Source organism: Lactuca sativa, chromosome 7, assembly GCF_002870075.4.
Source record: "Lactuca sativa cultivar Salinas chromosome 7, Lsat_Salinas_v11, whole genome shotgun sequence".
Taxonomy (NCBI): domain Eukaryota; kingdom Viridiplantae; phylum Streptophyta; class Magnoliopsida; order Asterales; family Asteraceae; genus Lactuca; species Lactuca sativa.
The window spans coordinates 202,275,232-202,291,508 of NC_056629.2; the positions used below are offsets into that span (position 1 = coordinate 202,275,232).

Below are 16,277 nucleotides of genomic sequence, written 5' to 3' on the forward strand. Positions count from 1 at the left end.
TTTGATGAATTTTGGAAGCTCAAAATCATGTTATAGTTTATTATATTTATATAATTAATATATGTAAATATATGTGTAATTTATTAACGGGGTTCCCATGGGGATTTCGGGACGAGATTGCCTACCCCGCCCCCAAAATTAAAACGGGGGTTAACCTTGCCCCCGCCCCCGTCCCCGCCCCCGATTTTTAAAAAAAAATCCCCCAAACGGGACGGGGCCCCAACGGGACTTTTTGACATCGCTAGGTGGTGTTGGCAGCTGCGACAGGCAGCTGCGACATGTGGTTGTAGTGGTGGTGGAGGTGGCGACGGTGTCAGTGGTAGGTGGTAGTGATGACGGCGGTGGTGGTGGGTAGTGGTGTAGTGGTGGTGGGTGAGTGGTGGCAGAGGTTATGTTGTGAAATAAAACAAGAGTAATAAGGTAAAATACCACTTTTCTTCCTAGGAGAGAATTAATTTCATCATCTTTTTGAAGGAAAGTGTTTTCCCTTATTTGATGAAAAGTTTTCTCATTTAGGATTCCAATTCCATCACACAAAGTTGAACCAAACACTGGAATGTGGTGGAATTGGAGTTATTTTTCCCCGAATTCCATTCCATTACAGAAAACCAAACGCACCCTTAATATTTATTTAGCGTGGATTTATTAAAAAAAGTAGGATTATACATGTCTTTTTACATATTCGTAACGGTTATTAATTAACGGTGTTAGCCAATAAGGGTTTGTGAAGTAGTGTTTTTGATAGTTGTAATCAACGTGATATTTTTTTGCACACAAGTAACGCTTAGAAATCACAGGACCACAACGCAACATTTCTTATAACTGTCATCAAGATGATATAAATATTATAAAAACCAACATAAAATTGTCTAAACTAAAAGTTACACCTTTCGACTTTTAACTATTACCACTATCAACTTTCAATTCTTTTTGCCAAACACATCTATTTTATAAAACGGACTCGACTGTAAGTGATTTATTAAGATAAGGAATGAAAGTGAAAAGAAACTATTTTTTTTCTTATTATTGGTAAACTATCGTTTTGAGATTTGAGAACTATTTTTGTAAATTGGCTCACTCTTTTAGGATCTGCTTATTACTGGGCTCATAACGACTGTTTTATAAACAACAGGCAGCCCAATTCGTTAAGGGTTCCGAATCTCAATTTGAGGCCGAATATTCCACTTTATTTCAAGGCGAAAAAGAAAATGAAATATCGTAAGAGGGTAGCGCTATATTAGGGTTTTAGAGAGGCATACGCCGCTCACTTTATATCTCTCGTTGTAGACCAAAGCCAAAGGTCTCTGAGAGCTCATCTATCTTCGCCGCCGCTCTCTCTCGTTTTCTTTTAGGTAAACTCGATCTAAACGTCTATTCTCATTGATTATTTCATCTGATCTGTTTTCGATCTTGATTATTATCGGTTATTTGTGTTATTTGTGTTGTCTGATTTGTTTTTTCGATGCTCAATATCAGTTGTAAATGTTATTCGTTATTGTAGATGATATTTGTATACCTCATGTTATTTAGTGAAGCTATTTATGTGGTTATTGTTATCTGATTTACGTCAGATTGAACTTGTTTTGTTTGAATCGATTTGGTTTTGTTTGATTGAATAGCAGTCGGTGTGTTATTAGGTATTAAAAGCAAGCATGATTGGTTGAATAATCGTATATTGGTGTTGTAGGATATGAAGTTGGATACTACGAGTTCCGTTTGATGATATGATAATATTTAGCTGTTTGCTTGCTCACTGTTCGTGTTGTCTCCAATTTCTTCATAAAAGTTTTGTGGCTTGAATACTTTTAGAAACGATTTAACATCTGATTTTATCAAAAAAAACATCAATCGTTGACTTTAACACGTTGTGTGATCTTTTCCACAGTTATTAAATATACGTGCGAGTCTTTTAAATATTTTGTCGAGTATGTACAGAGTTAGTATTTAATAATCTATCAGTTTACTTTGGACATCTTAGAGATGACACTCTGTTTTTTTGTGGAATATGATATATTTGAGCATGCCTTAACTGATGCTTTTGATACTTGTTTATAAGTTTCATGTCAAATGAAAGTTTTTTTGTTTGTTATATTTTATTTATTTTTGTCTACAATTTTACTAGTTAAGTACAAACTGAATTCATGTGAACTATCAATCATATTCGCAAGTTCAAATCCACCTTTAAACTAATCTACTATCTGCTCTCTTTTGACAGGATTTCTGTTAGAAGCATTCAAACTACATTTTTGTTCGAGACAACTAAACACCAGTCAAAATGGTAACTCATTGTTTCACCCTTGTTATGATTTTACATCTATCTTGGATTATTGTATTTCATACCAATGAAGCTTACATTATAAACTATCTTGTTGACACAACAGGTGAAGTTCACAGCTGAAGAGCTTCGTAGGATTATGGACTACAAGCATAACATTCGTAACATGTCTGTTATTGCTCATGTTGATCATGGTACTTTAACATCTTACATCTCTATTCAATTTGTTTATCAACATATACAGTATGTGAAATTTTCATATTTTGTGTACTAATGTTTTTTCATATCTTAATCTTTATAGGAAAATCCACTTTGACTGATTCCCTTGTGGCTGCTGCTGGTATCATTGCCCAAGAAGTTGCTGGTGATGTCCGTATGACTGACACCCGTGCCGACGAGGCGGAACGTGGTATCACCATCAAGTCCACTGGTATCTCCCTTTACTATGAAATGACCGATGCAGCCCTCAAGGCCTTCAAGGGAGAAAGAAACGGAAACGAGTACCTCATCAATCTCATTGACTCACCCGGACACGTTGACTTTTCCTCAGAAGTCACTGCTGCCCTTCGTATCACTGATGGTGCTCTCGTGGTTGTTGACTGTATCGAGGGTGTTTGTGTCCAAACCGAAACTGTCCTTCGTCAAGCTCTCGGTGAAAGAATCCGACCCGTGTTGACTGTCAACAAAATGGACCGATGTTTCCTTGAACTTCAAGTCGATGGTGAAGAAGCGTATCAAACTTTCCAGAGAGTTATTGAAAACGCAAATGTCATCATGGCTACTTATGAGGACCCACTTTTGGGTGATGTCATGGTGTACCCCGAGAAAGGTACAGTCGCGTTTTCAGCCGGGCTCCACGGGTGGGCGTTTACATTGACCAATTTCGCTAAAATGTACGCTTCCAAATTCGGTGTTGACGAGTCAAAGATGATGGAGAGGCTTTGGGGTGAGAACTACTTTGACCCAAAAACCAAGAAGTGGACTACAAAAAGCACCGGAACAGCTACCTGCAAACGTGGGTTTGTTCAGTTTTGTTATGAACCCATTAAGCAGATTATCAACACGTGTATGAATGACCAGAAGGATATCTTGTGGCCTATGTTGGCGAAACTCGGTGTCACCATGAAAGGAGAGGAGAAAGAGTTGATGGGAAAGGCTTTGATGAAGCGTGTGATGCAGACATGGCTTCCAGCTGCTACTGCTCTACTTGAAATGATGATATTTCATTTGCCTTCACCACATACTGCTCAGAGATATCGTGTGGAGAATCTTTATGAAGGTCCTTTGGATGATCAGTACGCCAATGCCATCAGAAACTGTGACCCCGATGGTCCTCTCATGCTCTATGTATCCAAGATGATTCCCGCATCCGACAAGGGTCGGTTTTTCGCTTTCGGGCGTGTGTTCGCGGGTCGGGTTTCTACCGGTTTGAAGGTCCGGATCATGGGTCCGAACTACGTCCCGGGCGAGAAGAAAGATCTGTATGTTAAGAGTGTTCAGAGAACCGTTATCTGGATGGGAAAGAAACAAGAAACTGTGGAAGATGTTCCTTGTGGTAACACAGTCGCTCTTGTTGGTTTGGATCAGTTTATTACCAAAAACGCCACTCTAACTAATGAAAAGGAAACCGAGGCTCACCCTATTCGTGCCATGAAGTTTTCAGTGTCTCCGGTTGTCCGTGTTGCAGTCCAGTGTAAGGTTGCGTCTGATTTGCCTAAATTGGTTGAAGGTCTTAAGCGATTGGCTAAATCCGATCCTATGGTGGTGTGTACAATTGAAGAATCCGGTGAACACATTATTGCTGGTGCTGGTGAGCTCCATTTGGAAATCTGTTTGAAAGATTTGCAAGATGACTTCATGGGTGGAGCTGAAATTGTTGTATCTGACCCTGTTGTGTCTTTCCGTGAAACTGTTTTGGAGAAATCTTCACGCACTGTGATGAGCAAATCCCCCAACAAACATAACCGTTTGTACATGGAAGCGCGTCCAATGGAGGAAGGTTTGGCGGAAGCCATTGACGAAGGGCGTATTGGTCCACGTGACGACCCAAAGGTCCGAGGAAAGATTCTCTCAGAAGAATTCGGTTGGGACAAGGATCTTGCCAAGAAGATCTGGTGTTTTGGACCTGAAACAACTGGACCCAACATGGTTGTTGACATGTGTAAGGGAGTCCAGTACCTGAACGAAATCAAGGATTCGGTTGTTGCTGGTTTCCAATGGGCATCAAAGGAAGGCGCGTTGGCTGAAGAGAACATGAGAGGCATCTGTTTTGAAGTGTGTGATGTTGTGCTCCATGCTGATGCTATTCATCGTGGTGGTGGACAAGTTATCCCGACTGCCCGACGTGTGATCTATGCGTCTCAGCTGACCGCAAAACCAAGGTTGTTGGAGCCGGTTTACTTGGTGGAAATTCAAGCACCGGAGCAGGCGCTTGGTGGAATCTACAGTGTGCTGAATCAAAGGCGTGGGCATGTGTTTGAGGAGATGCAGAGGCAAGGAACACCTTTGTACAACATTAAAGCTTATCTCCCTGTGGTTGAGTCTTTTGGGTTTTCTGGTGCTTTGAGGGCTTCGACTTCAGGTCAAGCTTTCCCTCAGTGTGTGTTTGATCATTGGGATATGATGGGTTCGGATCCTTTGGAGGCTGGGTCTCAGGCAAGTACACTTGTGGGACAGATTAGGAAGAGGAAGGGTTTGAAGGAGCAGATGACTCCTTTGTCTGACTTTGAGGACAAGCTGTAAGCAGCGGATTGGAGAGTGAGGTATAATTATTATTCGCTGGGTTTTTATTTTTATGCTGTGTCGGATTTTCTATATTGTTTTTTTTTTCAGTTGCTACTGTGGTATGTTTTGTTGTTAGGTGTCGTGAGAACTAAACTTGTTTGCGTACGATGCTGTTATAATTTTGATGTTCTTGTTTACTATTTTTAAGTTTTGAGTTTTTTTTACTTGTTTTAATTTATAGTCTTCTTAATTTTTTCTGATAGATTAAATTATATTTTGAAAAAATGGTATTCATAGGGATTGCGAGTATTCTACTGCAAAAATTATGATTGTGGTTATGATTTTTAAAATAAGTATAAACTATAAAGGTTTTCCGTTTTCAACTTTTATACAAATTAAAAAATAGGTGGATTTGAAATGTATTTTAGAAGATTAATGACTTTTATATAGTGGAGTTATTTGTCTCTATTGGGTTGTCTATAGAGTTTATTTATGTAAACAATATGTGTAATGGTTATGTTGGGATTTTACTTGCTAATACCAATTCATGCAAAAAGTGGATATGTTGAGAGTTGCTTTTTGTAGTATGTATACATTGTTAGATTTTTAGTAGTAATTTGGGACATAACTTTGATAAGATATAAACTTTTATGTTATATCTCTACTTATGTGTAGAGCATGTAAATTTCTTCAAATTAGGAAATGTCTTTAACAAATGTTAAACGGCTAATTGTCTTCAGAAGAAGGTACCGAAAGTATCTTTATCTTCACCTTCTTTCGTCTACACATTAGCTTAAGTTTTGTGTTCGATAAGGTCAAGAGTTTGTGGCTCCTTAATTTAATTTAAGATTTCAAGTCATGATAAATGTGAAACAAGAAGATAAAACTTGTAAAAATCATATTTGTGTTGAAAAGGTACCTTTTTCAATGAATAGATTAAAACTTGTAAGAATCATGTGTGAGTTAACCACGTATCTCACAAAGATACTATTTTTCCGATTCAATAATCAGTTGGGGGCTTATTACAACAATAGGTGCGAGTGAGGGAGCATTAAATAGCACATTAAACGAACCTCCTTGGCGAAAGGGGGACGCTGAGTACCTCACCCACTATGCTCGCATATTATGCAAGATTTCAAATGAAAGTGACTACTCTCATCAACAATGTAGTCATCACTATCAAACGATTTTATAGTGGTAAACATACATCGTCTCCCTGAAACTAGCGCATCATTCCATATCCATAGTATACTTGTTCTATTTTATCAATACATCATACGATACGATGTAAAATGTGATATTTGTAGTAAAAGTAAAACCGGTTGATTATGTTCTATAACCCTAATAATGCATGAAAATATGTTGGAGAGGTCGAGCTAATATACTTTTCCTGAGATAAAAACTATTATCTAATACAAGTTCGGTGACATGGAGTTGCATACATGCATATAAGGAGAATTTGATCACAAAATTGGGTTTAAAGGGGAAGAGCCCTCACGTTTTGTGGGAAAAACATTAGTGGAAAATCTTGTAAATAATCTAAAGACTAAAAGTTGTGAATTTGCCTACTCTTACACTGCAAACTCGATGAGATGACCTTTGGACCCACGAACTCAGTGCAAAGAATCTAAGGACTTGCTAATACTATGAATATTCTGGAGATGGAATGGTTGCTTGTGACTCGAAGAGAACACAAAAATGGATTTTTATGATAGATCATAGACATTTGCAAAAAAAGTAGGCGTACAATACTATTTGTGAAACCTAAAAGTGTAGTCTTTTCCAGGAAAATCAATCATATCTAAAGAAATTTCGTTTCCTGACTTATGAAACTTGATTACTTATTGAAATTAAGGTCATTTTTTTAAAGGTTTCACATATAGGGTTTCCATTAAATTTGAAAATGTAATGATTGTAAATCCTACACTTTAGCATTAATATTTTGTATTTTACCTTGACAATCGCACACTGTCTTTCCTGCTTTGTATAACAACAATAATAAGAAGACTCTAAGTCATGTAAGAGTTAGTAAAGGATGGAGATAAAATGGAAGACAACCTTAGCTATTTCCAAAAAAGACATCCATCAAACAAAAGTAAAAGAAAACAAGAAAGTGAAAAAGACATAAAGCATCAAATAAGATCTCATGCAAATTAAACGCCAATTCACCGTCAAGAATTACCAAAAACATAAATGAATAGTTAAATAAAATATACATGCAATGGTTGAAGCAAAAACTTGCAATTACAACAAACTATAACACGGAAACAAATGATAGACTCATAGAAATTTAAGCACAAACATAGGTCACCCTAAAAGGACTACAAATACATATAACATAAACAAATACTAGCAATATGACATGAGGCAAATACTTGGAGAAAATACTAGCAAATATAAGCATACAAGAGGGAAAATGTTCTACTTATAAGACTATTAGCCCAAACAAAGGATATACTCATAGAATTAAAAGCATAAACAAATGTTACCCTCTAAGGATTCCAAATACAAATAAAATACAGAATACTAGTAATATAACATGAAGCAAATACAAGCAAATAATAAAGAGGGAAAAATATCAAACTCATAGGACTACTAGCACAAAAAAAGGTACGCGTGAAAGGGCCATAAGTACAAATAAAGGTTAAGCACAAATGACTACTCATATACTACTTCACTATCCTCATCATATGCCTCTATTTAAGGTCATATCCTTATCCTTATCTAAGGTCATATCCTTATCCTTAGAATGACCTTAACTCCTTAAACTTAAAGTCTAACATCACACTATCTATCAACTTCATTCGCAGGCACTCTATCTTCCTTCCATCGTTTACAATAATTGTCTCCACCCTCCTAAGCGTAAATTTTAAGTTGTCTCCAACGAGCATGTCCAAACCACCATAATCTTTATTTCATAATTTCTCGTTGTTTGACACCACTTCTAGTGGGTTTCTAATTGTCAAGTTGATAACACGATTAATTGGGTTCTACCACAAACACACCACAACATCCTCATTTATGCGACCTCTCATGTTCCTTCTTAGTTGGATACCATTCAAATCCATACAACATACCTAGGATTATGTCCACCCTAAAAAAATTTCCTTTTTGGTTTCAATGGGAGCTTCTTGTCATACAAAACTCTAGTGACTGCCCTCTACTTTATCCGCCTTGCTTTTATACACTCGATAACATTATCCTCAACACCCTCATCCTTATGAGTCATAGACCCCGAGTACTTGAAGCTCTTCTTTAGTTGTATGATTTGCTGACCGATGCACACTTATACCCTTTCACTATGTTGCTCCCCACTAAAACTGCACCATACGTAATTAGTCTTAGTTGTGTTGATCCTAATCCATTTATTATCCATGTTGTTAGTCTATGTATCCAACCCAACTTTCTATTCAACCCTATATTCTATAACCAAAACAATGTCACATGCGAAACCATAAACCATGGCACCTCACCTTATAACTGATGATATACCTCGCCGTAATAAGAGAAAACATGTAAGGGCTAAGTGTCAAATGCTAATGAAGGCTTACTCCAAGAGGGAAGACTTTGTGTCACAAACTACAGTTCATACACTTATCATAGACCTTCGATATATTCGGACCCTTCTAGATTCTAAAGTCCTTTATGTATGATTTTTCTATATAGATAAACACCATATGTAAGTTCCTATTTCTTCCCTCCTTTGTACAAGAACCTTATTCGAGAAAGTCTTGGCGCGTAAAAATTCATAATAGGGATTTTTTCCTAGTAGTCATGATCACAAGTTGCACTCAGATGAGCACAATGATTAATGAAGTCGAACAACATATATGGAACTAAATTAGGATATTTACAATATATTTCTTAGGTAAAATGGTATAAAAGACACTATATTATCACTTTTTGATTTTTTATTTATTTTGATACTTGATTTTTTTTTGTTATGAATTGAACATCATATTATTAAACCATATTGCAAATTTGATTATATTAAGTTAATTAGTAACAAAGAGTTTTCCTGTCATTTTTTAGTTTAAACACACATTTCTTAGATGCGTTGCATTTCAATATTATGTTAGTAATAAAAAAAACTTTAGTAAAACAACCATAATTATTGATTTATCCCTAAAATATAATAAATAATGCGCTCATTTTTAAGCTAATGGGGTCGATTTTATACTTTTATTACTGAATCCTATTTTATAACAAACTTTTCTTCGTTAATCGCTTAAATTCTTCTCCACTCTCATCACTTCTAACTTTCTAAACAGTGGAAGTGGATGCTTCTCTGCCGCCCAAGCAAACGTAAACAAAAATGAAGCACTTATTCGCATCAAGCACCTACAAACTTGCAGATTCTCCAATAATTTTGACGTCGATTGATGATTTTTAATTTCTCGTGAAATTGAAGGGGCGTAAATGTTTTTGTAGAGATAATGATTTGGTCGCATCCATCGATGATTGCATATGGAGATGAAGAGACATATTATGAAGATGATAATCAACATGAGAGTTTTCATCTCGGAGAATGCTACTATGAGATCATGTCTGTTAAATGAGAAGAATCTGTTTCTTTTCTCTGATATGGATCTCGAAGAAATCAATCTCTTCAATGTATTTTTGACGGAATCTTGTCATTCTTACTTGATTTCCTTCAATCGCTTTCTGAACTAATTGCTAAAATTATCACTATTTCTTCTATAATTGCATTGAATTTGTGTATATCCGATATGTACTCTTTTGGATATGAGAAATCTAGTTAGGTTTTATATTTGTATGATTGATGTTTGTAAATTAATTTATGAATTTACTGATACATTCCATTAGTTGATAGAAAAACTAGATGTTGCGTTTGCAGAGTTATCAAGTTAGGTTTCTTCTTCATCTTCTTCAAGTACATAATTGTGGGGGTTCCATTGGGAGAAATTTATTAAACCTTTTGTCATGTATCTTCAATTAAAATCATTAGTTGCTAATTAGTAACAATATTGTGTGTTTGACAAAAAGGGGATACATTTGGAAAAATGCTAGCAAACCCTGTGTCTCTTAAAGATTGCAATGCGTCCATTGTCCCTCTAACCATCGAAGCCGTTTCTAAAATGTCTAGATCTTTTTTTTTGAAGTTGCTTTGATAATGTAACCGTGAGGCGTAAAAGGTCATACATCCTTTATAAGTAAACACGAACTCACAAGATTTAAAATATGCTAAGATTCCGGACGCTTGTTGACGGTTTGCCAATGACCCTCCATCCACTTTCACAAATTCTAAAAGTACAAGAACATTCGCAAACAACTTCATCAAACTCGTGAGTGTGTTGAAATGTGAACCCCATATTGTATCTCCCGCTCGAACAAGTGTAGTCTCTTGATTTAACCCTCTCTCGGTTTCAAATTCACCACTACACAAGCCTTTTTGCACCCTTTCTCTTGCTTGTTCCCGTAGTAAGTCTTTTCTTTTACACGAGACATAAACAACATTAACCACCAACAAAATTTGCTCAAAAAAAGTCACTAACACTGTCATGCTTCTTTGCTACAGCCACAAACACTAATTGAAGTTGGTGTGCAAAGCAATGCACATAAAAATCTGTGTCATTCTCTTGTAACAATTCTCTTGTAAGTTGATTGTTTTTAGGAGCCTTTTCTAAAGTATTGTTGAAAATGTCTTCACTAGTCTCCTGAATGACTTTTAACACTTCAATGTAAATTCCTCTATTTTCTGAGTTAACCGACTCATCATGACCAGGAAACGGTAAACCGGTTTTCAATAAAAGTCTAACAACAATAATAGAAACACGTAATCGATCTTAATATTTATGGTTCTCCGCTTCGGTTTGCCTCCTCAAGACTACATGAATAGCTTGTTTTTCTCTCAATAAAAATTCACACTTTTCTCTTGATTTGTTTGTAACATTCTGTTTAAAATAAACAAATAGATAAAAATTAATAATTGAATAATAACCCTAAATCCGTGATAATGTGTAAACGTTAGCCATGAAAAGTTAAATGATATAATTTTTGGAGTTTTGGGGATCTATACTGAAATATTGGACTTGGATTGTTATGAATTTTGGATGTTGGGGGCTGTTTTATAAATTGTAGGCTTAAATTGAAAAAGATTCTTATGAGGAGGGACAAAACGTATAAATGTGCATATGTTTGAAGGTGAACCACGGGATAAACTCGTCACCCTCATTTAGCCTCCACACACACACACACTGTAACACCCAAAGTCAGAAAGGCCAGGAAAAGAAAGGAAACCCTAAGTTTATGGGACGACTCGGTGAGTCCAAGGAGGAACTCGGCGAGTCCGAGCGGGATCCGGGTCAAGGAGTAAGTGACCGACTCGGCGAGTTGGCCAAGGAGACTCGGTGAGTCTAGTCTGTATGAGGAAAACCCTAAATTTGGGACTTGGAGCTTATTTAAGCGCCTCATTCTCTTCCCTAGGGTTCCTTTACCGCCTCTCTAACCCAGAATACGAACCCTAAGTCTCCATTGTTGTGCATTCAAGTTTCCAATCCATTTTTTTTGGGTGTTTTGAAGGAAGAAGAAAGAGGGGAATCATTGAAGCTTCAAGGATTGAACTTAGATCTGAAGTTTGGGGAGCCTTTCTGAGGTATTGAAGGTATGAGGTCGTTTCCCTTCTTTAGATCTACTATAGTTGTGAGTTTTGGGGCTTTTTGGCCAAGATTAGCTGTGACATCCCCAAAATCACGGCCAGAAAAGACCGATTTTGTTTATGCTTTATAAAAATCAGAGTACTTCATTTTATAAAAATGTTGCGGAATTTGTTCCCAGAAAAACACGATAAATACGTTATTAAAACATTTTCGAAGAAACGTATTTATTTCATTTTAAAATGTTTGGGATGTCATCGTTAATACCGAAACATAAGCATAAACAGAACTTACAATGATTTACACTAGTGATCTACATCTCTTTTAAATCTCTCAGTGTAATGTCACTTCACTTCGTCACCTGTGATATACATAAACTGAGTGGGTCAGGTTGGGAAACCTGGTGAGTACATAGGGTTTTCAACCCACAATAATATAATTATTATGTTCAATCAAACGATCAACCCAATTACCCATCCCCATTATCTTCTTTACTCTTTAAGGATTTAACCTAAGAGTCATCTATCCTGCATTCGTTTATTCTGAAGTCCCTTACTTCCAGGGTTATAGGACTGGCACTAAATCCATAACTGTCAATGTTCGTTCATAAAGCACTAATTCCATAGCTGCTATAGTCTATTCATCGGGTACTAAATCCATAGCTACCAGTCTTTATCTAATAGGTACTAAGTCCATAGCTACCAATGTTCAACAGGTACTAAGTCCATAGCTACCAATTCCTACAGGTACTAAATCCTTAGCTACCAGCGTCTAACTAATAGGTACTAAGTCCATAGCTACCAATTCCCAACAGGTACTAAATCCATAGCTACCAACGTCTAAAAGGTACTAAGTCCATAGCTACCGGTGTTTGTCCCATAGGCACTAAGTCTATAGCTGCCAATGTATACTCACGTCATCTTCTATCTCTCATCATTCATCTACCCATCTCATACCCAACATTTTTGTATATATAAAATACGTATACAGTTTAAGTCCTTTAAAACATGTATAAAACGTTCAACCAACATAGACAACAAGTATTCAGATAATGTGCACACATAGCACGTAGTTTATATAAAATACTTCATATCTATGTGTAAGATGAAAGGGACTATGCACTCACCTGAAAGGTGGTGAGTCGGCACTCGTACAGCACTTCGTCACTCTTAAAACAATTATCCCTTGACGAAACCTAGTATCATTACCACTAGAGTTTAGTCTAACGCTTGACGAGACTAATTTAATAGTCTAGCTATTATTACTATTATATAAGCGTTTAAATAACACTCAATATAACTCATAATAATAGCCTAAATAATTATTTTAAGGTCCTAACAATGTTACTATAATTAAATAAAATCTATATTAAATATACTATAGGCGTAGCTCACTTACAACGGGTTTTTATTAAAAACCAGGCTTCGCTGGAGCAGCGTTTCCGAGCCGAAATCTTTTCTTCTCGGAGCCGTCGGGCGCTCCGGGGCTTTCTTCTCGTGATAGGGAGGTTCCGTAGACTTGGGAGGGGTTTAGGGAGGCTAGAGAGAAGTTAGAGAGAGAAAGAAAGGCTTATGGTGTGAAGAAAATATGAGGAGTTCACCCTTGTATTTATAGGAAGTGTATAGTAAAGTAGTCTCCAAGCTTCGTCCGTAACTTTTGCATACGAGCTCCGTTTTTGTCTGTCTTTTTACTGTTGAGTTCCTATTAATGAGATCTTCAACTTTCATTTAGACCTCGTTGGCTAATTCTCATTCTATCTCGGATTTACAAAACTGTATCAAATTTGCCGCGCTCGAAAAGTAGGGACTAAGCTTCGTCCATAACTTTCGCATACGAGCTCTATTTTTGTCTGTCTTTTTACCGTTGAGTTCCTATTAATGAGATCTTCAACTCTCATTTAGACCTCGTTGGCTAATTCTCATTCTATCTCGTATTTACAAAACTGTATCGAATTCGCCGCGCTCGAAAAGTAGGGACTAAGCTTCGTCCATAACTTTCGCATACGAGCTCCATTTTTGTCTGTCTTTTTACCGTTGAGTTCCTATTAATGAGATCTTCAACTCTCATTTAGACCTCGTTGGCTAATTCTCATTCTATCTCGTATTTACAAAACTGTATCAAATTCGCCGCGCTCGAAAAGTAGGGACTAAGCTTCGTCCATAACTTTTGCATACGAGCTCTATTATCGACGCTCTTTATATCCACGCGTTGGTATTTACGAGTACTATAACTTTCATTTAGATCCCGTCGGCTAAAAATCGACCGATCTAAAATTCAGATTTCGGGCTGTGCACTGCTATGCTAAATCTTAGAAAAATCATAACTTCCTCATACGAAGTCAGATTTGGGCGTTCTTTTTATCGATTTTCTTAGTTTAACATATTCTACGAATTTCGTTTAGATCGCTAAGGCTAAATCTCGCTCTATCGTAAATTCACTATTTACGCTTCCCGGTATCGTGCCGGTTTCGTCGCGAAACTTCAACGGGTCATAACTTCTTCGTTATAACTCGGTTTTCGGCGTTCTTTATATGTACGAAAACCTTGTAACATACTATACAACTTGGTTAAGATTATTTATTCTAAATAATCTTTTGTCGAAAAGTCGTTTTCGACCCCTATTGCCTCTAAATTGACTAGCCCGGATTTGCGGGCGTTACATTAGCTATCCATTTGAGTTAGAAGCCAGATCTGAAGTTGCTACTTCGAATCTAAGCATATTGTGGCCTTGTGAAGCATAAAGTATCTGCCCTTGAGTTGATGTTGGGGCCTCTTTGCCTTAAACCCTAGTTTATGGTGTATTTAGTCTAGTTTATGGTGTATTTATGGTGTACTTGGGAAGGGTAGATCTACAGTTTGGAGTCCATGCATGACTCAGAAGTCCTCTGCATGTATGTAGATATGAATGGACTCGACGAGTCCTTTGAGTGGACTCGGCGAGTAGCATGAAGATTAGGAGGAACTCGACGAGTGGGATGAAGTTGGGCAGGAACTCGGCGAGTTGGAAGAACAACTCTGCAAGTCTGTTGAAGGTTGTCTTGGACTCGGCGAGTCAGGTCGCGAAACCCCAAACCCTTCGAGTTGAGACTCGAATCAGTGAGTCGAGTGGAGACTCGGTGAGTTGGACAGGTCAGGACTCGGAAATCGGTAGACTCGGCGAGTCATGGACTGACTTGGCGAGTCGAGTCACGAATGGAAGGACTCTGAGTTTATGAACTCGGCGAGTCGGTAGGCAGACTCGGCGAGTAGGGTTGACCTGGGAGGTTGACTTTGACCAGGACTTTGACTTTGACCAGAGTTGGCTTGGTTGTCTTTCGGGGGTCAATTAGACTAAGTGTTACATTGATATTGATAGCTCAGGGAGCTAGTGGAGCAGGAGTTCAGAGAGTTGCCAGGCAGCAGCTAGTGGGATCATCAACGTGTTCAGCTAGTGCAGGTGAATGGGTCTGCGGCCACAATGTCGGCCCATGTAGTTATGAGTAGAAGACCCAAGGGTTAGCCCTAGGCACAGTATGCTAGTATGATATTCAGGACGAGGTCCAATGATAGCGGGCGGGTGCCCAAGGAATGGCTTATGTGATAGTTTATACTTGTTGTCTGTATGTGCCTGGTAGGGAGGTGAGTGTGGGCGAGGTCCCGTATCTCACCAATAGCAGAGTGTGGATGGTGTTCCACATCTCATTAGTAGCAGATCAGGGGCGAGGCCCAAGTTAGGGAAAGAGTGAGTGTGGGCTGGGCCCGTATCTCACTATCAGTAGGAGCATGGACGGGGTTCCATGACTCATCAGTAGAGTTCGGTTGTTAGGACCGGGGGGTAGTCAGACACCCCAGATACGTCTGACAGTATGCGATGTTATGTTTACATGCTAGCATGATCTGTTATATGAGTTAGAGGTAGTAGGAGGGGAGCAGTCCTCAAGTTCGGTTGTTAGGACCGAAGGGTAGTTCAGACACCCCAGCTATGTCTGATAATCTGTTACGTCATGATATATGATAGTAGTAGTAGTAGGGGGTAAAATAGTCCCCGAGGTTCGGTCGTTAGGACCGAAGGGTAGTCAGCACCCCAGAATGGCTTGACATGGGTAGTCAGCACCCCAGAATGGCTTGACACGGGTAGGTCGGCACCCCAGAATGGTTGTACCGGGTAGGTTGGGCACCCCAGAATTGCCTGGCAGTATGTATGTTATGTGATTGTATGGTATGAGGTATGATGGGTGAACTCACTAAGCTTCATGCTTACGGTTTTTAGTTTTGGTTTCAGGTACTTCCGGTAGCGGAGGGAAGAGCTCGGGGTGATCGCATGGCACACACCATAGATTAGACAGCCTGAGAATGTTTTACTCTGATAACGAACATGTGTTTTGGAAACTAATACTCTGATTGTGTTTTGAATCAATAATTTTGCTTTAAGTAATGTTTTATTAAAAGAAATTTTTGGTCTTGAATTTTGGGACGTTACACACACACACACACACACACACACACACATATATATATATATATATATATATATATATATATATATATATATATATAGCATTGTGTAAACCCTAACCCTAGTAGTATCCTCCAGCCACCAACCTTATATCCCTCACTACCGGCCGCCGCCGCCTCCTTACTTGATGACGCCGGAGAACCACCACGTATCCATCGTCGTCGTTT

The 16,277-nt window shown here is 38.1% G+C and overlaps 1 protein-coding gene and 2 long non-coding RNA genes across 3 annotated transcripts; 2 read left to right on the forward strand and 1 right to left on the reverse strand.

The window, feature by feature from the left end:
• The first annotated feature begins 1,207 nt into the window (after nt 1-1,207).
• Nucleotides 1,208-5,199, forward strand: LOC111904524 (elongation factor 2). The gene is made up of 4 exons (XM_023900272.3): nt 1,208-1,352; nt 2,216-2,278; nt 2,382-2,469; nt 2,577-5,199. The coding sequence occupies exons 2-4, from the start codon at nt 2,276-2,278 to the stop codon at nt 5,015-5,017; spliced, it is 2,532 nt and encodes an 843-aa protein (XP_023756040.1). The 5' UTR covers nt 1,208-1,352; nt 2,216-2,275; the 3' UTR covers nt 5,018-5,199.
• A 2,500-nt stretch (nt 5,200-7,699) lies between these two features.
• Nucleotides 7,700-9,582, forward strand: LOC122195123 (uncharacterized). Its single transcript, XR_006185139.1, has 2 exons — nt 7,700-8,678; nt 9,271-9,582. It is a non-coding gene; the product is annotated as an uncharacterized LOC122195123 (long non-coding RNA).
• A 355-nt stretch (nt 9,583-9,937) lies between these two features.
• Nucleotides 9,938-12,811, reverse strand: LOC128127012 (uncharacterized). Its single transcript, XR_008224999.1, has 3 exons — nt 12,743-12,811; nt 11,911-11,977; nt 9,938-10,914 (listed from the first exon to the last, which is right to left on the reverse strand). It is a non-coding gene; the product is annotated as an uncharacterized LOC128127012 (long non-coding RNA).
• Between the last annotated feature and the right edge of the window lie 3,466 nt (nt 12,812-16,277).